This window comes from Durio zibethinus, chromosome 6 (genome assembly GCF_047325235.1).
Source record: "Durio zibethinus cultivar Kanyao isolate XHJ-2024 chromosome 6, ASM4732523v1, whole genome shotgun sequence".
Lineage (NCBI taxonomy): Eukaryota > Viridiplantae > Streptophyta > Magnoliopsida > Malvales > Malvaceae > Durio > Durio zibethinus.
In genome coordinates this window covers 15426848-15450985 of record NC_143167.1, presented here as the reverse complement: position 1 = coordinate 15450985, position 24138 = coordinate 15426848, and the positions used below count along the sequence as shown (strand labels likewise).

General features: G+C 34.1%; 1 protein-coding gene and 1 pseudogene across 10 annotated transcripts in view; one reads left to right on the top strand and one right to left on the bottom strand.

The window, feature by feature from the left end:
• LOC111286003 (SH3 domain-containing protein) overlaps positions 1–24138 on the bottom strand; it is a 48895-nt gene that overhangs the window by 7544 nt on the left and 17213 nt on the right. For 5 of the 10 annotated variants that reach the window (XR_016342862.1, XM_022875757.2, XM_089762225.1 and 2 more), the window contains exons 15-18: positions 23278–23549; positions 3641–3742; positions 2428–2604; positions 2164–2352 (exon numbers count right to left, since the gene is read on the bottom strand). Coding sequence is in view for 8 of the 10 variants with exons in the window: in XM_022875757.2 (XP_022731492.2) it covers positions 2164–2352; positions 2428–2604; positions 3641–3742; positions 23278–23549 (740 nt within the window). In the remaining 2 variants the exon portion in view is untranslated. Of the gene's footprint in view, positions 1–2163; positions 2353–2427; positions 2605–3640; positions 3743–23277; positions 23553–24138 lie in introns of all 10 variants that reach the window. The other 5 variants (XR_016342861.1, XM_022875755.2, XM_022875756.2 and 2 more) reach the window with 1 other exon arrangement.
• Positions 9172–10524, top strand: LOC111286004 (uncharacterized; annotated as a pseudogene).

The window sequence follows — 24138 nt, the reverse complement described above, 5'->3', positions numbered from 1 at the left end:
TTGGATTTAGGTCATTTTGAATCATTTAAATTTAGATTATTTTGTGTTTCAAACACTCACTTCATGTCATTTTGGGCTAGAGTCTCCTAGGTTCGGGTCATTTAGTTTTGCCTCACCTTAGCATTAGATTATTCTGAGTTTGGTTCCATTTCGGTTTAAGTTACTCAGATTATTATCATTCACTTTTCCTACAATAATTTGAATCAAATTCAAGACACTTATAGCAATAATTTGTATTACTATTTCCAATCAAATTAAAATTTAAAATGAGAAATAAATGTTAGCAATGCTCAATTTGGGCCAATTAAAACATGGGATATTTGGATTGGTTCATTTCAAAGTATGGTCACTTTAGTTTTTAGGGTTATTCACATTTGAGCAGTTAACTCTTAAAAGTTAAATCAAATTGGGTCAATTAAAGTATTGGGAGGTAGGTTAGATCTTTCAAGTTAGGCCGCCATTTTTCAGCTCAAGGTAAATCTTATAAAAGTATCACATGCCACAGCTTTAGGATGGTCAAAAATTAAGAAAAAACAAGATGACATGTTTATGCATCTAACAAAACCAAGAAGATTGGTTAGGTTGATGTCACACAAGCTAGTGTCCTTGATGCACGACAAAGAAGCTAATTGAGGGATTAATTTACTTAAAATTTTATTTTATTAGGCTTAATTGTAAATTTTATAGGTTTATGGTTATATTTGGTATTTTACATTTATATTATGTTTTAAGATCTTAGTTTGGGTTCCTTTATCCTATTAGATTTTGCTACAAGTCTATTTCAAACCAAATATTTGTTGAAGTTATAATGTAAATGGGAGTCTATTTGTTTTAGGATTAGAGATGCCAAGAAAACAATAACAATTGTTTGGATCAATAGACACTAGTAAACCATAAGCATGAATTACCCCCATACTACCAAGGAACTGTAGTGTGTTGTGCAACAATGTAGAAAACCCTAAACTTTTTTTGGATAGAGAAAGAAGGGAAGGGAAGGGAAGGGAAAGGAGGGAAAGCAGTACTCATTTCATTCTCAAGAAAACAATTTAAAAGAAAAGGAGGAACTTGGAGGATACATGTAACCCTACAAAACCCTTCAAATTTTCTTCTTTATTTTTTAAACCTCACTTCAAAAATATTTTAATCTATAAGACAATTTTCCTCTGGTTAATAATTCATTCTAGCATATAATTGTTGAAGGAACATAATAAGTTATCATTTCTTTTCCTTCAAACTCTTTAAAATAAAGAAGCCGGTAAGATTACCATCCTTTTCCATTTCCTCTTCCTTTTCTAGTAATCCAAACAAGATACCTTTGCACTCTTTTCCTCTCTTTCCATATCCATTGATGCCGTTCTCCCCTTAGATCCCATAATAAGCTGAGGCTAAAATTGTTTTGAGAGGGAATGGTATGTATGAAAAAAAGGAGAGATGAGTTTTTTCTTACCAAGTAACCCATTTAAATTAAAAAAGAAATCTTGCTTTTGATTTTATTTTTTAATCTTCCCTTTCTATCTTTCACTTTTACCTTTCTTACCAAGCAAACCTAAGAAATTAAAAAAAAAGGATTACCAAAGGGAGAGGAACTACAGGAAAAAGTGGATACAATGCATATTACAGATAAATTAACATATCCATTTTAAGGAAAATATAGGGAGTACTTCCTACAAAAGCATGTATCCACTGTGTCAACTACACACCAGAATAATATTCCCTTTGTCGCAAAAAGCATGTCCCATTTCAACTTTTGATGGTCAAAATTTTTCAACTTTGACCTTTTATTTTTTTATATTTATTATTGAGAAAAATATGAAAAATATAACTCAGAAACTTTGATAAAATAGTTTTTAAATATATATTTTGTAAACTTAATTAATTAAACTATTTAAAATAATAGAGTTCAAAGTTAGAAAATTTTGACTACAAAAAGGTCAACTATGACAATTTAACTGGGATAGAGGAAGTATGATTTAACTTAGGCATTAGCACATATGAGTTAATACAAGCATGTGGCTTAGAAACCATGACACCAATTACAAGCCTTAGTTAATGTTGATTACAGTTGGACACAGCATAATATTCTGATCTCACTACCATAGCAATCCTAAAATACAGGCAATAAAGATTTAACCAAAGAAGAAACATGTCAATTGAAACTCATACCTCCCAGCTACCGCTGAAAGCACACCTCTGGAGTCGAGTCAATGCACCAGCTAGAGTGGGATTACGTGAGCTGGCAGCAGCAACCATTTTATCCGCATCTAACATCATTAATGCAGTACCAGGAGGCGTCGCAGATTCCCAAGCATATTCTGAAGCAGCATAATTAGCATTTTCCCCGAGGAACCACACCTGGCAGATGCTCAGTTTAGCACAGGACTGACTCAAAATGCAAGAATAGTTCAATTGAATAAAAAAGATCCTTACAGCTGCTTGGACTAATCTCTGTAATGCCAGAGCCGACTTTGGATCAGATGCAGATACCCTGTCTACTGATGTAAATCCTGACATTGATCCAGGCTGTGGTGGTGGGAGGTCAAGAACAATTGTCACTGCTTCCAAGGCTGTATGTTTCCCATCAGGACCAGCTCCAACAAGACATGTCTAATAACAAAACAATAATTTAACCAATCAATATATTTAGGGACGGCAAAACCCAATCCATTCCATCCCATGGATTTTACACCAGTCCACACCAAATGGGGCGGTATGTGTATCTTTTGAAACTTAAACTAAATTTGGTATATCAAATTTGTATTAGACATTTTTATTCCAATATAAAATTATGTTAAATATTATTGTGTAAACTAATCTAAATGATATACAAAAAAAAAAAAAAGTTATAGTTATTCACTTTAAGATAAAAATACATTACATAATTTTTTTGTTAAAAATTTGATTAAAATGATTTACATAAATCATTAAAAAAAATCACTGGAGGCAAAGGCAGGGGAGAGGGAGGATGAGGCAATTTGTGCCCCCATGTTGCTCCATTGCCAATCCTAGCTATGTTTCATTTCCCCCGATTATATAATATTTTAACAATAAATAGGTAAAGCAGTTGAACAATGATTTAAATCAATGCATATATTTGTAACTTCTATTTAACATAAAATTACCTACAAGCCTACAAGCACACAAACAAAGAAATCAAAGAAAATAAACTTAAATGTAAAAAGAATAAAAGACAATTAAAAGCAAGTATCCAACTAATATGTGCAAGTACATGCTTAACCCACAAATAGAGAAAATTTCATAGCATTGTTTGTAAAGTTTGGCTCAAATATTATTTTTGTCCCAACAATCTCAAACGTCACACATATGTCCTCAAACTTCAAATTTGTATAAAACACTCCTTCCATCCACTAACTCTTTCATGCCAACTAGAAGTTACAGCTAAGCAACAGGTGTTACCAATTGTGAGCTAACAACTTATTCAACTATTAGATTGATGAAAGAATTTTTTCAATAAGAATTAAAAGTTTGAGTACAAAAAATGTGGCATTTTAAACGATTAGGATGAATATATATTTGAGTTAAGTTCTAGGGACAACACAAGCAATTTACTCTACAAAAAGTAACGGCAGATGAAGTAACAGGTTTAAAATCTATCATCAAAGAAGATTGAAAGGAAACTTACTTTCCAAAGAAGTTGTAAAACATCAGCATCGATCTTCCCTGGAACTTTAGTAGCAAAGATCCTGGCAAGTTCAAGAAGAGTGACAGCCATATCTGGTGTCGCCTGGTAAAGCAGTGAATTAAAACATTAAATGTACCATACCATCATCTTCTGTTTATGCATTAGTACCAAACCTAAATGAGCTCAAAGTTTTAGGGGCACAGCACAACATGTGCACTAAAAAATCAATTGAATTTTAATTTCTAAACCACTTTTTGGATTATGTAACAGGTTGTAACCCTGTCCAGCCCTTCATCCACCTCAAGCCAATGCATAAACTCAAATCTAGGACCTAAAACTTTTTTAATGGGGGTAGCTTCCTGAGACATTGTTGTGTAAAATCCAATTTCAGTCAACATCCTATGAAATTTCCAAAGGCACAGAAAGATTGAAAGTTTTACCTTTTTAAACGGTTTTTAAACAGTTTAAGTACAGACTTGATCCTCGTAATTTACAAATTTATGAATTTTGGTCCCTTTTCTTTTATTTCAATTAAGTCCATGGATTTCTATTAACAGTTAATTTTTATCCCTCAATCAATAAGCACCATTAAATTGATGAGATGAATTATCGAATTGATAACATGGGAAGTTACATGTCTTTTTTTTTTTTTTCAAAAAGAAACATTGCACATCAATTCAGAAGAATGTTTTTAAAATAATACTAAAATTTGTTTGCAAGTTCTACAGTTAGGTTGATGTGTCACATGTCCAATTGGCCACAAAAGAATCTCATAATTCATTAGATACTTTTTATGAATATCAACCAAGTATCGTAAGTCAATTGGTCCTAGTTATTCAATCATTTGATAAGTAGAGTCATTCTTTGATAAATGATCACTCAAAATGACTAATGATCACTATGAGTCTGACTCAATAGAATTTGATCATTTTTTTTTTTTTGGTCATTGAGATGGATTACTAAACCAAGAATTCTCTTTCTTTACCATCCATAAATCACTGTTTGCAACCCAAGATTCTATTTTATCATCAATCCAATCACCGCTCACAATTTTTCTTTTCCTTGTCAATGAGTTGATCTCTTTAATTGTACAACTTAGATGTCTCATATTTTCTCAAATTGTTGTAACTTGTCATGTCAACATAAATGTAGCAATTCATCAATTTTATAGCCCATGTCATCAATTCTACAATCCATGTCATCAATTGAATGGTCCATGTCATCAATTTAATGGTGCTTATTGACAAAGGGACCAAAATCAACATTTAATTAAAATAAAAAGACTTAATTTGTTAAAATAGAGAACGAGGGACCAAAATCTACAATATTATTATGTGGACCAAATGCATACTTCAACCTTGGTAAGCCTTGTGCTTATGTGAGCCCAATGGCACAGAAATATTAACCAAGCTAGTCATTTCACATGTTTTTCATTACAATTCAATTTTACTCACCCTAACTTACTATTAGAAGAAGAGCATCTCTAGGGTTACATGTGACATACCATGGCCCATTCAGTTATAGAAAATATTTTCCATTTACCATCTCCTTTTTTACTCCAAATATATCAATAGCATAGGATAAGTATTTCAATTTTCCAAAATAGGAAAAAAAAAGTTTACTTAGTTAAACTAGTTGAAACAATTTAAAACAATTATCTAATTTTCTAGAAAATTGAAAAACAAGGGTTTCCAAACTTAGTTATTTAGTTACTCCATTGATCATATACACAGAATGGAGATGGAAAGTTAAAAAATATATTCAAACCAAACAAGCCCTTGGTTTTAGGATTTATCCCTTTTAGAAATAACCAAATTATTGTAATATTCTTTTAGAATTTGCTCCATTTTGAACCTAAGAGGGGATTTTTTTCATTTAATTGTAAGAAATTTTAACTTGAATTTCAAAAAGAGAAATTCTATTCACAGCCACAATTTTGTTCCCTACAACCAAAAATTATAAGTGTGCTTCTAAATGCACCACAATTTTTACTATTCACATCCTTTTTTTTTTTCAAATTTTTTTTAAATGAAATTACTTAAATACCCTTCTCAAGTTTTTGAATATTCATATTCGGTAACTTTTATGGCTTTTCAAAAATGCATTTCCAAAAAGTTTTATAACTTTTTGGAAATGAACACTTTTCGGAAATGCATTTTGGTAAGTATCAAGAGTAAAATTTTACCAAAACTTACAAAAAAAAATTGATTAAAATTTTTTTATGAATTAGTGTAAGGAAAAAAGTTATTATTAAAAAAAATCATAAATTTTAAAATTAATAAAAAATTTACTTTTACTATTTTGATTTTATAACCTTTTGGAAATGAACAATTTGCGGAAATGCATTTCCATAAATGTTAGGGGTAAAATTTTATGAAAAATTACCAAAAAATATTTATATTAAAATTTTTTATGAATTAGTGTAATGAAAAAAATTATTACTAGAAAAAATCATAAATTTTAAGATTAATAAAAAAAATTACATTTCTTATTTTGATTTTAAAGAGAATAAAAAAATTAAATTAAAGATAAAATAATAACTGTAATTTTTTATAAATTTAAATTTTATCATTTTTTAATTAATTTTTTTATCGATTATTAAAATTTTATTATAACTCTAACTAAATTGAACTCTTTAGAGAAATCTCTCCATCTACTTATTACTATGAGTTTCTTTAATTAGTATATTAGATTAATAAAATTGTGTAATATTCAATAATATTACTTGTACAATTTTAAAGAATTTCAGTTTTTATATGTTGATTAGATCTGATAGGGCTTTCATCATCCTTTGTAACATCGAGACATGAAATATTTAATTAGAACCTTATAAGATTTTATTATTTTTCTAAGATCAAAATAGTAAAAATAACTTTTTTATTAATTTAAAATTTTAAATTTTTTTTCTAATAATAACTTTCCATTACACTAATTCATAAAAACTTTTAATAAATTATTTTTTGGTAATTTTTTTTTAAAATTTGACTCAAACATTTTTCATAAATGAATTTTCGAAAAAGTTATAAATATTCAAAAAACTTGTGAAAAGGATATTTAAGTAATTTCACTTACAAAAAATTAAAAAAAAATGGGATGTAAAGAGCAAAAATCTTGGCGAATTTAGTCCCTCTCATTTATAATTTTCATTACAAAATTACCCTTGAATCAAAATTACTTTATTATCCCCAATAAAATTACTTTGTAACCTTCACAACCCAACAACACCTAAACCATATATATTAGACTCCATCTTTTCTAGTTAGAGGATGCCAAAAAAGGAGGTAGTGAAAACAGAGATAAAAACAATGTTCTCTGTATTGGTTTTTTCAAAAAGAAATCCCCAACTATATAACAGACCTGATATATATAAAGAAACCCACAAAATCAAGACATAATCATCCAAACATAGAAAGAAATAAAAGATCAAAAATATAAATCGCAACAAATCAAGAAATTGATCCTGATTTGATACATAATCTGTCAACACTCCTTAAGTTGGAAAATAGCTATTTATCATTTTCACTTGCCAACAAGAGTCTCAAAGCTTGTTTTATGTAGTCCTTTTGTTAGGATACATGCTACTTGTTGTTTTGTAGGAACATAGGTCATATAGGTCACTCCCAAATCAATCATCTTTTTGATAAAATGCCTATCAACTTCCACATGCTTCGTTCAATCATGATGCACTAGATTATGAGCAATACTTATAGCAACCTTGTTATCACAATACAATTTCATAGGGTATTCAACTATCATCTTCAATTCTCCCAAAAGTCTCTTCAGCCAGATAAATTCACAAGTTCCTTATGCAAGAGGTCTAAATTCTTTTTGAAACAAAATTCCTCTTCCAGAAGTACCCTTCAAATATTGTAGAATGCTGTGAACCACCTGTAGATGTTCCTCTTTTAGATCATGCATAAACTGACTGACCACACTCACTACATAGGCTATGCCAGGCCGAATATGAGAAAGGTAGATTAATCTCCCAACCAACCTTTAGTAAAGCCCTTTATCAACTCCCCCTTTGTTTTCTTAACCTAGCCTATGATTTGGATCAATAGGAATACTTGCAGCTTTACTCCCTATAATGCTTGTTTCTTTTAGCAAGTCTAGCACATATTTCCATTGAGACAAGAATACCCCCTATTTGGAATATGCCACTTCAATCCTAAGAAAGTACTTGAGTTTGCCCTATTCCTTGATTTCGAACTCTCAAGCTAGTTGGGTTTTGTCTCTTCTTCTCCTTTTCATCATTCCCAGTGACAATAATGTCATCAAAATACACTAGAAGCATAGTAATTTTGTCTTCTTTCAAGTGTTTGTGTAACGCCCTCAATCCCACATTAGAAGAATGTGTAGATAAGGAATGATATATATGTAGAAATCTAAACCCAACCTTATGAGGCAACTTTTGTGGGACAAAACCGTGAAACCTTCAAGTCAAAGTGGACAATACCTCGCAAGTTAGGTGCAAGTCTCCATAGTTTGATAAATAAAATGTGATCACCTTGACTCTATCTATAGCCAAATCTCACCATTGCTTTAGTTAACCTTTCAAACCACGCCCTTGGTGATTGTTTTAACCTGTACAAGGCCTTTTTGAACTTAAAGACTTTATTAGGACCAAACTCTTCCTCAAATCCTGGTGAGGGTTCCATGTACACTGCTTCCAAATCTCCATTGTATCAAATTGTTGGAGTTCCCATTCAAAATGAATAGCAAGGGACAATAGAATTCTTACTGTATTCATGTTTGCTACTGGAGCAAAGGTTTCTCGATAGTCTATCCCATAAGTCGATGTATAGCCTTTCGCAACTAACCTTGCTTTATATCTCTCAAGAGTTCTATGTGATTTAAACTTCATAGTATAAATCCACTTGCAAACAATTGTTCTCTTGCCTTTAAGACATGAAACAATGTTCCAAGTATTATTATTTTCCAAGGCCCTCATCTCTTCCCTCATTGCACGTCCAATTTTTGTCTCCTAAAGCTTCTTGTACTGTTTTTTGGAATTTCAAATGTGTGGGAAAACATTTAGTTACAAGTGGTTGTATTTTGTAATCTGTTGATTGTAATCTGTATATATCTGTATCCCTAAAATTGAGAATTTGTATCTCTAGAATTAAGGACAGAATATCAGGATAGACAATTCCTTGATTTGTAAGGATTAGATTTAGGAATATTTAGTTTCCTAGTTTACTCTCTAGTTAGTTGTTTTTAAATCTATGGTGTTTGTATGATTCGTAACACAAGTTTTCAATATACTCTCATTTTTTCCACATGGTATCAGAGCTTTAGACTCTTATTGGGAAGAAAATTTCTCAGCCTTCATTGCCGAATTTTTTTTTTAGGCCTTCATAGCCAAATTTTGTTAAATCTATCATACTTTTATTTTGTTCCTTTTTGGCCTTCATTGCCTATACTTGTTTCAGTCCTGAGAAAGGTAATCATGTCATAAATAGCAGAATCTGCCGCTACTACTCGATTTGGAGAAGTAACAACTGGTCAAACCACAGTGAAACTATAGAATATCCAAGCTGCATACAGGTTGAATGGAAAGAACTACTTGAAGTGGTCTCAGTTGGTTCAAACCTTTCTAAAAGGGAAAGGAAAATTGAGCCATCTTCTTGGCACTGGTCCTGAGAAAGGAGATCCAAAATTTGAGGCTTGGGATGAAGAGGATTCTATGGTTATGTCATGGCTGTGGAATTCTATGACGCCAGATATTAGTGACACTTATATGTTTTTGTCCACGGCCAAAGACATTTGGGAATCAATTCGTCAAACCTATTCCAAAGTTAAAGATGCTGCTCAAGTCTATGAGGTCAAGATCAAGACTGCAGCTCTCAAACAAGGGAATAAGTCAGTCACAGAGTATGCTATTCTTCTTAAAAATCTTTGGCAAGAGATGGATCACTATCGGTGCATAGAAATGAAATGCAGTGAAGATGCAACAACTTTGAAGAAATTTATTGAAAAAGATCGAGTCTATGATTTTCTTGCTGGACTGAATGTTGAGTTTGATCAAGTCAGAGTCCAAATTCTAGGAAAACAAGATCTGCCTTCTTTAAATGAAGTGATATCCATGGTTAGAGCAGAAGAGGAGTGATGCTTGACAGTGTGCATGTAGAAGGATCTGCTATGGTCTCTAATGGTGGGAAGAACCAAAGCTTAGAACAATTACCAGTCAGTGAGAATGGGAAAGGTGATTCGGCTAAAACTTCAAATCGTGACAATCTTTGGTGCACCTATTGCAAGAAGCCAAGGCACACCAGAGATCGTTGCTGGAAACTACATGGAAAACCTTCAACTTCAAGCAAAGAATGGGGTTATAAAGGAGGACAGCCAAGAAATCAAGGACAAGCTCACGTGACTGCAATGGAGTTAAGCCAGGAGAAGTCTCAGAAACAAGGAGAGTTGGATAAAAAAGAGATTGAGAAACTGCGAAGCCTATTGGGAACTCTTGAAAAGGCTACTGGTGTATGCTCCTTGGCACACTCAGGTAAGGACTCTGGTGCAGGTAAAGTCTCTAATTCTCATGGATTAAATGTCTCAGATAAATGCATTAAGAGTTCTTAGGTCATTGACTCAGGAGCCACAAACCACATGACACATTCTTCACAAAAGTTTAGTACATATACCCTATGTCCTGGTACTAAGAAAATTACTGTTGCGGATGGTTCACTTACTACAGTGGCAAGATTAGGAGATGTTCAAATTAATCCCTCATTCATTCTTAAAAATGTTCTTCATGTTCCTAGATTGTCTACTAATATGATATCTATACAAAGACTTACTAGAGACATGAATTGCAATGTGACTTTTTATCCCTCTTACTGTGAATTTCAGGACCAGGGTTCAGGGAAGAAGATTGGACTTGCTAAGGAGAAGGATGGACTATACTATCTTGAGACATCCAACAACATAAGCAATATCAAGAATAGTTTACCTTTGTCATTTCTTTCTGAACAATCTTCCAATAAAGACAAAATCTGGCTTTATCATTTTCGTCTTGGACCCCCTTTTTTTGGAACTTTGAAAAACATGTTTCCTTCTTTGTTCAAAGGATTAAACGTTGAAGAGTTTCATTGTGATGTTTGTGAACTTGCAGACGTGTATCTTTTCCAATTAGTAACAAAAGAAGTTCTACTCCCTTTTACTTGATTCATAGTGACATTTGGGGTGCCTCTACAGTTCCTAATATTTTTGGGGCAAGATGGGTTGTGTCATTCATAGATCACTGTACCAGGGTTTCTTGAGTTTTTTTACTTAAATCCAAATTAGATGTGAATTGTGTGTTTTTTAGCTTCCAAAACATGATCCAAAATCAATTTGGAGTGAGAATCAAGAGATTTAGGTCTGATAATGCAAGAGACTATTTCAACCAGAGTCTATCCACCTATATCCAAAATGAGAGGATTATCCATGAGTCATCTTGTGTTAATACTCCACAGCAAAATGGAGTGGCAAAGAGAAAAAACAGCCATTTACTAGCCACAACCCTAGCCTTCCTTTTTCAAGCAAATGTGCCTAAATCTTACTGGGGAGAAGCTGTTCTCACTGCTACACACATTATAAATAGGTTACCTTCAAAGGTTTTGGGATTTAAAACTCCTATGGAACTACTCTCACAATTCTATCCCAACCTTAATACCACAAACAACCTCGCACCTAGGATATTCGGTTGTACATCATTTGTTCATGTTCACAGTCATAATAGGGGAAAGTTGGATCCGAGAGCAATTAGGTGTATCTTTGTGGGGTATTCATCAACTCAGAAAGGGTATAAGTGCTATCATCCTCCTACCAAAAAGTTCTGTGTGTCTGCAGATGTCACTTTTGAAGAAAGTAAACCATTTTTTACTCAACCTTATCTTCAGGGGGAGACATCATTTATAGAAGATAAGGATAAAGACTTCTTTTTGCTTGACTTGTCATCCTCCTCCAAAACAGTTTCACCCATTAATTCTTTTGAGCCTAAACCCATTTCTTCAGAGTCCAAGTCAAACACTGATTCTAAATCTGAACCCATTCCAAACATAGAAGTTGTGACTAAGGATAATACTATTCTTGATTCTGTGAAAGAATTACAGGTGTACTCAAGAAAGAAAGTTCCAGTTCCTGAACCAGTGCAAATCCAAGAACCTGATCCTAACTCTGGAAATGAGGTAATTACAGTCTCTAATTCTATTTCTCAAAATGAGCATGACTCTCCTAAAATTAGTGATTATGATCTACCTATTGCCATTAGGAAAGGAACTACAGAATGTACTAAACATCCATTATACCCAATTTCTAATTTTGTGTCATTTGAAAAGTTTTCACCATCCCATAAGAATTTTCCTGTGAGCCTAAATACTATTTTTATTCCAACTACATTATCTGAGGCATTATCTAATGAGAAATGGAGGCAGGCGATGAAAATAGAAATGGAGGCCTTAGAGAAAAATAAGATATGGGAGCTGGTAGAGTTACCTGCAGGAAAACATCCAGTTGGGTGTAAATGGGTTTTCACTATAAAGTATAAGGCAGATGGTACTATTGAAAGATACAAGGCCAGGCTGGTGGCTAAAGGCTACACTCAAACTTATGGAGTGGATTATCAGGAAACTTTTGCTCCAGTTGCCAATATGAATACAGTTAGGATTTTATTATCCTTGGCAGCAAATTACAATTGGCAGCTTCAACAATTTGATGTAAAGAATGCCTTTTTACATGGTGATTTGGAAGAAGAAATATATATGAAAGTTCCACCGAGATTTGGTGGTCATCTAGAAGTAAAAAAGGTATGCAAGCTGAAAAAGGCTTGATATGGCCTTAAACAGTCTCCTAGGGCCTGGTTCGGGAGATTTGCCAAAGTGATGCTAGGAATGGAATATAAACAGTGTCAAGGGGATCACACATTGTTTATCAAGCACTCAGATTCAGGGAAGGTCACAGTTCTATTAGTATATGTTGATGATATAATTGTAATTGGAGATGATGAAAAAGAAAGAGAGTCTCTAAAACAGTGTTTGGCCAGAGAATTCGAGATAAAAGAGCTAGGGAGATTGAAGTACTTCCTAGGAATTGAAGTAGCCCACTCACGTCATGGTATTTTTATCTCACAACAGAAATATGTTATGGATCTTTTGAAGAAAACTGGGAAGCTCGCATGTAAACCTACAAGTACCCCTATAGATCCCAATCATAAGCTTGGAGAAGCTAATGAAGATGCTGCTGTAGATAAGGGGATGTACCGGAGATTAGTTGGAAGACTTATTTATCTCTCACATACTAGACCTGACATAGCATATGCTGTGAGTGTGATAAGTCAATTTATGCATAGTCCTAAAGAAGTACACCTACAGGCTGTCTACCGTGTACTACACTATTTGAAGGCTAATCCTGGGAGAGGTATCTTGTTTAAAAAAAATTCAGGGTTGGTACTAGAGGCATATACAGATGCTGATTATGTAGGTTCAGTAACCGACAAAAGATCTACCTCAGGCTACTGTACTTTTCTAGGTGGTAATCTTGTAACTTGGAGGAGTAAAAAACAGAATGTGGTGGCAAGATCAAGTGCTGAAGCAGAGTTTAGGGCAATGGCTCAAGGAATTTGTGAACTACTATGGTTAAAGATTATTCTAGAAGACTTGAAGATCAAATGGGATGGACCAATGAGAGTTTACTGTGATAACAAATCTGCAATAAGCATTGCACACAATCCTGTGCAACATGACAGAACAAAACACATTGAAGTAGACCGGCACTTCATAAAGGAAAAACTAGACAGTGGATTGATTTGCACCCCATATGTATCAACTAAGGGTCAACTTGCAGATGTGCTGACTAAAGGTCTCAACAGTGCAATATTTCAGGAAATTATTTCCAAACTGGGAATGAAAAACACCTATTCACCAGCTTGAGGGGGAGTGTGGGAAAACATTTAGTTACAAGTGGTTGTATTTTGTAATCTGTTGATTGTAATATGTATATATCTGTATCCCTAAAATTGAAAATTTGTATCTCTAGAATTAAGGACAAAATATCAGGATAGACAATTCTTTGATTATAAGGATTAGATTTAGGAATATTTAGTTTCCTAGTTTACTCTCTAGTTAGTTGTATTTAAATCTATGGTGTTTGTATGATTCGTAACACAAGTTTTCAATATACTCTCATTTTTTCCACAACTCTCATTTTTTCCACAAAATGAATTCAAGAGAAAGAGAAAGCTATTGTGTCACGTGGAGAGATAATGTGACAAAATAAAGTTGGATATGGGATGTTGGGTGCACTTTCGTCTCCCTTTTCTCAAGGCTATGGGAAGGTCAAGGTCACTCTCTAGGATAGGCTGGTTATCACATGAAACAGAATCATTAGCTTCAAAAACAGGTATATTTAAAATGCCTTCATTACCTGCACTCAAGTTAGGCTCATGGATCTATTTTGATACTTGTGAGGGCTTTACTCTCCTTGAATATTGTTGTCGTTGCTTCATGGGAGCTTCTAAAAGCTGGTTTTTTGGATCCACACTAGGTTCAAGGCTCTGTAAGTTTGAACATTCTACAGGAACGATCTCGATTTCATTTGCTAAAGGTAGAACTTCTACTGGAATGGTCTCAGTTTCAATGTTTTCAATAGCTATTATAGGTTTTGATATTTGAATTTTCATCAGAATAGGTACATGAGAAACTTTGCAGAAAAGATGTAAAACCTGAGCACGCATCTTCCTGAATTAGTTCTCCCCCTGAAGATGAGTAGGAAAGGCATGTAGAATGGTTCACTTTCTTGGAATGTAATATCCATGGATACAAAGATTCGATAGGTAGAAGGATCATAACTTTGAGTGGTGGAATAACCAATGAAGACACATTTTTTAGCACGAGGATCTAACTTAGACCAGTTGGTTTTGTGAATGTGTAAGTAGGCTATGGAACCAAAAACTTTTAAGGAAAGACTTCGAAGGGAGACAGAATCAAGAAAGTGTTTGAATAGGGTGGATAAAGGGCTCTTATTTCCCAAAACTTTTGAAGGAAGTCAATTGATGAGATAAGCAACTGCAACGACTGCTTCACCCTAAAGAAATTTTGGGACATTTGATTGGAATAACAGGGCACGAGTTACTTCTAAAAGGTGGCGATTTTTTTGCTCAACAACCCCATTTTGTAGAAAACCGATTCTTAACCAGATTTGATTAGGTGTCATTCATTTAGGATTTTAGTTGTTTCCTAAATAAAAGGGATTTGGTTCATTGACCAAATTCCTACTTGGTACTAGCCATTTATTGTTAGAGGATTTTTAGATGATTTATTATTACCTCTAAGATATAATGGGATTTGTCAGATTTGATGTTTTAGCTATATATATATACTCTATAAAGTTTTTTAAGAATTCATAAAATAAAATTCTCATGAATTCTTCATGGTATGAGAGCGTTCATCCTAAATTATCAAAACCTATATATATATATATATTTTTTTTTTCATTTTATCTTTCTATCTGCTCCATGGCCAACAACACAGGTGTGTCCAAGCCCCCTATTTTGCCTATCACTGGTCACAAACTCAATGGACAAAACTTCATCCAATGGTCTCAATGATGCTGTTTGTCTGTGGAAAAGGAAAGGAAGATTATCTCACGAGAATGGCTATTTCACCCAGCAAGGATGACTCGAAGCACTGAATCTGGAAGTTAGAGAGTAGCATGATAATGTCGTGGTTGATCAATTCTATGAGTAATGAGATTGGTGAGAATTTCATGTACTACAAAACTGCCAAAGCAATTTGGGATGCTACGAAAGAAACCTACTCCAACGTAGACAATACGTCTAGAATATTCGAGATCAAAAGCATTATACATGACCTATGGCAAGGAGACTCTTCTATCACGAAATATTTTAATTCCTTAACTCATTATTGATAGCAATTAAATATCTTTTAAGAAATAGCATGAAAGTGCCCCGATGATAACCAACAATACAAGAAAATAGTGGAGAAGTATCAAGTTTATAACTTTCTACTTGGTCTAAACAAAAGCCTTGATGATGTTCATAGGAGAATTCTTAGCATCAAACCATTACCCAGGATCTGAGAAGTTTTCTTTGAGATCCGTCAAAAAGAAAGTAGAAGAAAAGTGATGCTAGAGACATCATGCAATCCACAAGAGACAGAAAATTCAATGCTTGCTGCATGAGGACCAAAATCCTACCAAGATGGTGAAAATCAATAGAAGAAAGGTAACAAACCTTGGTGTGACCACTACTAGAAGTTAGGACACATGGGAAACCTACTGACTACAAACCACATTCTACTCGAAATAGAGTCATGGAAATTCTGCCATCACCGAGACAACTCCAACACCCCCAGAATCAAACCTGTTCAGTAAAAAGCAGTTGGAATTCCTTCAAAAAATTGTTTAGCAATCTCTTTAGAACACTAGGTCAGTTGTAAGCATAGCATCTGCTGCACAAAAAAGCAACTCTCTCAATGCTCTACTTGTGCAAAATGGAAAATCAAGCTCTTGGATTTTTTATTCAAGCACATCAAACAACATGATTGGTGATACATCGGTGTTCCATAAATACAACCCATGTTCTGAAAACCTCACAATTCGAATAGCAAATGGGTCACTCTCTGGGATAGCCGGGACAAGTTCAGTCATTATTTCAAAGGGCATAACACTTGACTCTGTTCTTCATGCACCTAATTTAGATTGCAACCTTTTGTCTATTAGTAAAATTACGAGAGATCTTAATTGTGTTACTAAATTTCTTTCTAACATGTGTGAATTTCAGGGCTTGGATTTGGAAAGAAGATCGACAATGCTAGGATGTGTGTTGGACTCTATCTCCTTAAAGATGATGAATCTAAGAGACGATCATGGAAAAGTGCTTGTTCAGTTTCATCTTCTAGTAAGAGTAAAGAAAATGCAGTCATGTTATGGCACTATCGTTTAGGACGTCCAAATTTCTTGCATCTCAAAAAATTATTCCCTGATCTATTCAATAAAGATTCCGAATCTTATCAATGTGAAATTTGTCAGTTTTCCAAACATACTCTCAATTCATTCCAAGTCAACCATACAAATCAAGTCATCCTTTTTCTATGATCCATAGGGATGTTTAGGGACCATCAAGGGTTAACAATATTACAAGCTCTAGATGGTTTGTTACCTTCATTGATGATCACACTAGAGTTACATGGTTGTTCCTCGTGAAGACAAGTCAAAGGTTAATTCAATATTTCAAAATTTCAACAAGATGGTGCAAACTCAATTTCAAGCAAAAATTCAAGTGCTTAGAAAAGATAATAGGTGAGAATACTATCACTCAGTTCTTGGATCTTATTAGATCAAGGAATTATTCATCAAAACTCATGTATTGAAACTCCTCAACAAAACGAAGTTGCCGAGCGAAGAAACAAAAACCTAATGGAAGTTGCAAGATCTATTATGCTAGCCTCTCACGTCTCGAAACATTTCTAGGTAGAGGCAATCCTGACAGCAGCTTTTCTTATCAATAGGATGCCTTTTCGAGTACTAAAATTCCAAATCCCTAATCAAACACTTCTCAAAACCTACCCTTATGTCCAAATCATTTCTTCCATACCAATCAAAGTGTTCAGATATACTACCTTAGTTCATATACACCAACAACAATGCAGTAATCTAGACCCCAGATAACTTAGGTGTATATTTCTTGGCTACTCACCTAACCAAAAAGGCTACAAATGTTATTCACCAACTACCAGAAAGTTTTACACTTCTATGGATGTCACCTTTGAGAATTAGCCATTCTATCCCAAAGCCGATATTCAGGGGGAAAGTTTTAGGGAATATCAACTTTGGAGATTGAGCCATCATCTGATGCTTCCTCTACTTGTCTGCCAATTCAAATTCCCATTTCAAATAATTCTTCTTCTTCTTCCGAAGCAACTAGTCATCTTGAGTCTCCAAAATCTCCTAAAATCGTGCAAGAGACAAAAGCTAAGGAAATGATTATATACTCAAGGAGACCGAAATCTCAACAAGGGATAGCGACTTGTACATCTCCAACATAGAACCGAGATTCTGAACCAAATCCAAGGACTTTTGAAATTCACACAGAGAACACAATTACTAAACCTATCTTTGATGATTTTCCTAATGATCTTGATTAGCCCATTGCTATAAGAAAAGGTGTGAGATCATGTACTCAGCACCCTATTAGTAACTTTGTTTCCTATGAAGGGTTGTTTCCTACTTACCGAGCACTGGATACGTCATTAACTGATGTTCATATACCAAATACCATCCAAGAAGCGCCCGAACAATCAAAGTGGAAAGGTGAGGTAATGGAAGAAATACAAGCACTAGAAAAGAATGGCACATAGAAAATTATTGATCTTCCTGAAGGAAAGAGCCTATTGGGATGTAAGTGAATTTTTACTATCAAACACAATACAAACGAAAGTGTGAAAAGATTCAAAACTTGTCTTGTGGCTAAGCGATTCACTCAGTCTTACAGGATTGATTATGAGGAGACATTTGCTCCTATAGCAAAATTGAATTCTATCCATGTTACTATCACTTGCTGCAAACCTAGATTGGCCTTTTCACCAATTCGATATCAAAAATGCATTTCTGAATGGTGATCTAGTGGAAGAGGTCTACATGAAGATTCCTCCAAATTTTGACAACCAAGACAACATCGACAAGGTGTGCAAGCTTTAGAAATCCTTATATGGCCTCAAACAATCTCCTCGCGCCTAGTTTGATTGTTTGACTAAGGCTATTAGAAAAAATGGGTTCTTACAATGCCAATCCGACCACACTATATTTGTCATTCATCAAATAGCAAGATTGCTATTATGATTGTTTATGTTGATGATATTGTCCTCATAGGAGATTATGAAGAGCAAATAGTCGGATTGAACACTCTTCTAGCTAAAGAGTTTGAAATAAAAGACTTGGGACAGCTTCAATATTTTCTTGGCATGGAAGTAGCTCGATCAAGAAATAGTATTTCTGTTTCACAACGAAAATATGCACTTGATCTTCTCAAAGAGACAGGGATGCTTGGGTGTAAACCAATGGATACTCCAATGGACCCAAATGTCAAGATGGGAACAAGAGATGGAAGTCCTCTTGTAGACCAAAACAGATACCAGAGACTTGTGGGAAAATTAATTTATTTGGCACACACTAGACCTGACATTGGCTTCTCTATAAGTATGGTGAGCAGATTTATGAACAATCCTACAAAGATACACATGGAGGTACTATACCGGACCCTTCAATACTTTAAAAAAAATCCGAGCAAAGGGTTGCACTTCAAAAAAACACTAAATAGAGATGTGGAGATTTTCTCAGATGCAAATTGGGTGTGGTTTTGTGACAAACCAAAGGTCAACTATAAGGTATTGTATATATGCGTGGGGCAACTTGGTCACTTGGAAGAGAAAGAAACAAGCAGTGGTAACTCAAAGTAGGGATGAAGTTGAATTTAGGGCTATGTCTCACGGGATTTGTGAAGGAATATGGATTAAGAGAATGCTACAGGAATTGAAGAAGTCACCTAGGAATTCAATAAAACTGTTTTGTGATAAAAAAACAGCTATTAACATTGCCAAGAACCATGTTCATCATGAACGAATGAAACATGCAGAGATTGATCGCCACTTCATCAAAAAGAAGATTGAAGAAGACGCATTCAAATTGGTCTACACTCAACAAAACATCAGACAACCGACATCCTCACCAAGGCTCCTCATCGCGGCAATTTCGAGAATTTGAAGTCCTAGTTGGGTATGATTGATATCTACCACCCAGCTTGAGGAAAAGTGTGGAAAACCAATTCCTAACCATATTTGATTAGTTGTCATTCATTTAGTATTTTGGTTGTTTCATAAATAAAAGGGATTTGGTTCATTGACCAAAATCCTACTTGGTAGTTTCCATTTATTGTTAGAGGATTTTTAGATGATTTGTATTATCTCTAGGATATCATAGGATTTGCCAAATTTGATGTTTTAGCTATATATATACTCTTTTACTCTAGAAAGTTTCTTAAGAATTCACAAAATAAAATTCTCATGAATTTCTTCATGTTGGGGTGTGTCAACATAGTATTACTCATGAATGATACCCTCTTTTTCAAAAAATAAGAAAAGAGTTAGATTAAAATAATCTCTGGCATTGTCAAATCGAATTCTTTTGATTTGTTCCCCAAATTGTGTAGAAATCATTTTGTGGAATTGAGGAAAGATGGTGCTAAATTCTTATTTTTCTTTCATGAGAAGCAACCAAGTTGTGTGAATGCAATCATCAATAAAATAGACAAACCATCGTGCCCCATTAACATTAGGAATTTTTTATAGACCCCAAATATTAGAGTGGATTAGAAAGAAAGGTTTATTGCTCTTTATTGATTTTGTAGGAAAAGAAACATGATGATGTTTTGCAAATTGACAAACATCACAATGAAAATCAGTAAGAGGAAAATTTTAAAACAAAGAAGGAAACATGGACTTTAACAAAAGAAAAAAAAAGATGTCTAAGGTGCAAATGATATGCCCAAACTTGAGATTTATTCGAAGAAGCTAGAAAAGCCAAAAAAGAAGGTGGTTGGTAAAAGATGGGTTGGTACTCTATTCCACAACTTTGCAAGTCTTCAATGTAGTATAGCCAATCACGTTCTCTAGCAAATCCAATCATTTTCCCTGAGACTAGTTCCTAAAAGACACAATGAGAAGAGAAAAAAGTTATTTTACAACGAAGTTCTTTTGTCATCTTATGAATGGATATGAGGTTAGTGGATAATTTAGGGATATGTAGGACATTTTTAAGGGATATTAAAGGTGTCAAACGAATACTTCCCTCGTCAACAATAACAATAGGAGATCTATCTGCTACTATAATTTTTTGATTTCCAAAGGTGGATTTATAATTAGTAGCACTATAGGACATGTGATAGGTTGCACCAAAATCAACAACCCATTAACTCAAATGTGCAGTACTTGAAGCTCTAGAAATTTCAATTAAGAGACGCATACCCACTTAGGCAAGAGAGTAAGAACCTGAAGATTTTTCGAGTGATTCCAAAAGGCGCCTTAGCCTTTCCATCTCCTCCCGATTAAATTCCTTTAACTCTTCCTTGTTTTGAGCACCTGTTTCCAGATTTACCTCTTCCTTGTTGGTGAGGTTGGCTTGGCCTTCAGTATGACCCTTAAACCCCCCAGTTCGAGCCAAAACTTGTGCCTTACCGTGTAGTTTGAAGCAGATATCTCAAGTACGGCATGGTTTGTTACACTATGAACACCACAGCCGATCTCTGTTAGATTGTTTTTACAAGTCTAGCCGATTACTATCACTTGGCTTAGTTCCTTATTTCCTCCATCTCCAATCTTTCAAGATACCATAGTAGTAGCTTCACATGTAAGGCGTCCCAACATAACTCCTCGACTCTTTTCAGCCCTTACAATGGACAAAATTTCACGAAGTGTTGGGATTGGATCCTTACCAAGAATTTGCACGCTGATTTGATCATACTTACCACTCAACCCTACCAAGAATTCAAACATTCTATCATGCTCCAAAAGCTCCTAGAAGATCTAAATATCTTCACTATTTTTCATCTTCAAGTCATGGTAGTAATCAATTTCCAGCCATAAACCTTTCATCTTGATGTAGTAGTCAATGATGGACATGTTTCCTTGTTTAGTGGAAGCAATCTGCACTTTCAACTCATGGACTAGTGCAATATCCTTCTTCTTAGACTAAGTCTATTTTAGTGTCTCCCATGTGGCTCTTGCAGTGGAGAGAAACATCCCATTCCGACTAATCTCTATTTTCACAGAGTTCCACAACCATGACATAATCATAGAATCTTAAGCAACCCATGTCTTAAAACTTGGATCTTCAAAGCTTAGGCCATCACTAGTCAAGTGACCTATCTTCCCTCATCCCTTGAGGAAGGTTCAGACAATCTGACTCCAATCAAGACAATAAGATGGATTCATACTCAGTAGTTCATTGTTTGAATCAATCAAGTGATGATCATTCACATTGGACAACGAATTAGCAGTAGGTTCACCCATAGCCACAGATGGCATATCAGGTAAAGAGGCAGTGGAGGTTGTTGACATCTTCAAGTCAATTGCCTTATTAGGGAAAGGAGATATTGCAATGAAGGCAAGAAGAAGGAAGAAAGGTATAAGGCAATTAAGGCCACAATAAAAGAGAAAAAGAAACTAGAGGAAAGGGTCTAATACCATATAAAAATTCTATGTAAATTCCTTCTTGTATTATTTACAACAGAGCTACACAATATATATAGACAAAAGACAAAACTCTAATTACAGGAAAGTGTCTATCAAAGGAAAAACAAATAAAGTAAATAAATGAAAATAATGGGGCAATCAAATCAAATCAAGTCAAAGGATCAAATCCTTAATTTCTAGTTATCAGATCCCTAATTTCTAGCTATTTGAAATAGGAAACTTAGGAATAATTTTAGGAATCTTAACATCTTGCATTCGCGATTTTAAGTGAAATTTTCGGAAAAAAAAAATGCACCTTTGGATGTCAAGAGTTTGGATGCTTTTGGCTGCAATTCATGCGTGGGTTTCTAAGTACATAGGTGCCTAAGGCGTGGGTGCATTATTTTGGCAGTGAGGGCTATAATGTAAATGCAAAAAATGTTTACTTGGATGTATTCAGCAATTTTTAAAAGAAATAGTTTGAAATATGGCTATACTTAGTAAGGTGGCTAAAATAAGCAATATTGTGACTACAAATAGAATTTCTCTTCCAAAAAAGTATGTCATTGCTCCATCTCACTCTTTACTACAAGTAATTTCAAAGAAAAACACATTCCTTTACTTTGAATCCAAGTTTACTACAAAGTCTAAATCAAATAGAAGAGTTTCTACTATCATTTTTTTGGACTCGAAGAATTCTACTATCAATTCTAAATCTGCAATAATGATTACAATGGTAATGATGTACTTGAAGTGATTATTATGTAGTATATGATTTTGAAATATTAAGGAAGGATATGGATCAAGTTTTCTTTCATGCTAGTGTTGCATGAAACCCAAATCCTCTTACTTCTTTAGTTACAAGAATTCTTGAATATGATCCTACATGGAAAGTGTTTTCTCAGAAGAGAAGCAATACAATTGACCTTTTTCTGAAGATTGCATAGCATTAACATATGTCATACTGATATGAGAATCAATTTCTTATACAGCAAATGCATAAACAAACAAGTCTAACATGCATTCCTAATAATGTAAGGTTATCACAAATAACATTAATGCATATGCTGATTTGTTAGAGATAACAGAGTGAAGATGATGTTCAGCAATCGTGTTGTGTGAGAATAAACTTCCACCAAAAAAATTATAATTTATGCACGAGCAAATTAATAAAAACTAAATATTTCAGCAATTCAGTTTCTTTTAGTCATTTTAATGAATGTTGACTTGTTTTAGTCGATGTTAATTGTACATCAGATGTTCATTGCCATTAATTATTATAGCCACGCATTGCAAACAAGAAATAAAGTTGTGAAGACAGCAACCATCAAAAGAAGATAATCTGTTAAAGATCAAGTATTTAACAAAAGTTTTTCATCCTGCAAAAGCAGATTATGAGTTGTGTCCATTGTGTACCTTAAAACGGGCATGCAAAGTCAGCAAAACATCGTTCAATAGTGTTGCTGGCCAAGTTGGGTCAGAGAGCTCCGATGCAATAATGGATTTTAGCTCATCAAATGATTCATGTGGACTTTGCATCCAAATCAATGCCTTGATTACCATTGCCCGAACATAAACACACTCACATGCCACAGTTGTTCTAACTACTTCCATCAGTGAAGCTAGCATACCTGCAATTGTATCCTTGCCACCGGCTGCATTAGATATAGAGGTGTTTCTTCGGATACCTACTGTAAAAGAACAAAGAATGTAAGAATTGTCTAACTGTAATCAGAAAACTATCATGAAGTCAACATTCCACACATTCTGAAATTAGTTAGATCATCAAAATTCATCAATCATTAATTTAACTACCTACAATAAACACACAAGTTTAGGAGAAACTAAGATATGTGTCATCTAGCATTTACATACAGAAAAAACAAGAAACAAGGGCACATATGTAATTAGTAAAAGTGTAAAACAAATATGACAAATGGGATGCTTATAACACCATGATCAATAATAGCTGCACTTACAAGGAGAATAAAGCTGAGCAATACCCAAAAAAGAAATCTAATTTACATATTACCTGAAGTCCAGAATATAAGAAAAGTGTACCAAATGATTATACGACATAGAAAGAAAACGGTTAAACCAAATTCAATCACCATGAAGTATAAAATACCAAGGTAACATTTAGGAACACGAATTTGAATTTGGGATATGCATTCCACATTCATGTATTTGAAGTGTATAAATTTAAAATACCTAGTCAAAAATTCATTGTTTGGATAAAATATAAGGATTGAGGATGCAAATATGAATTTGCCTGAT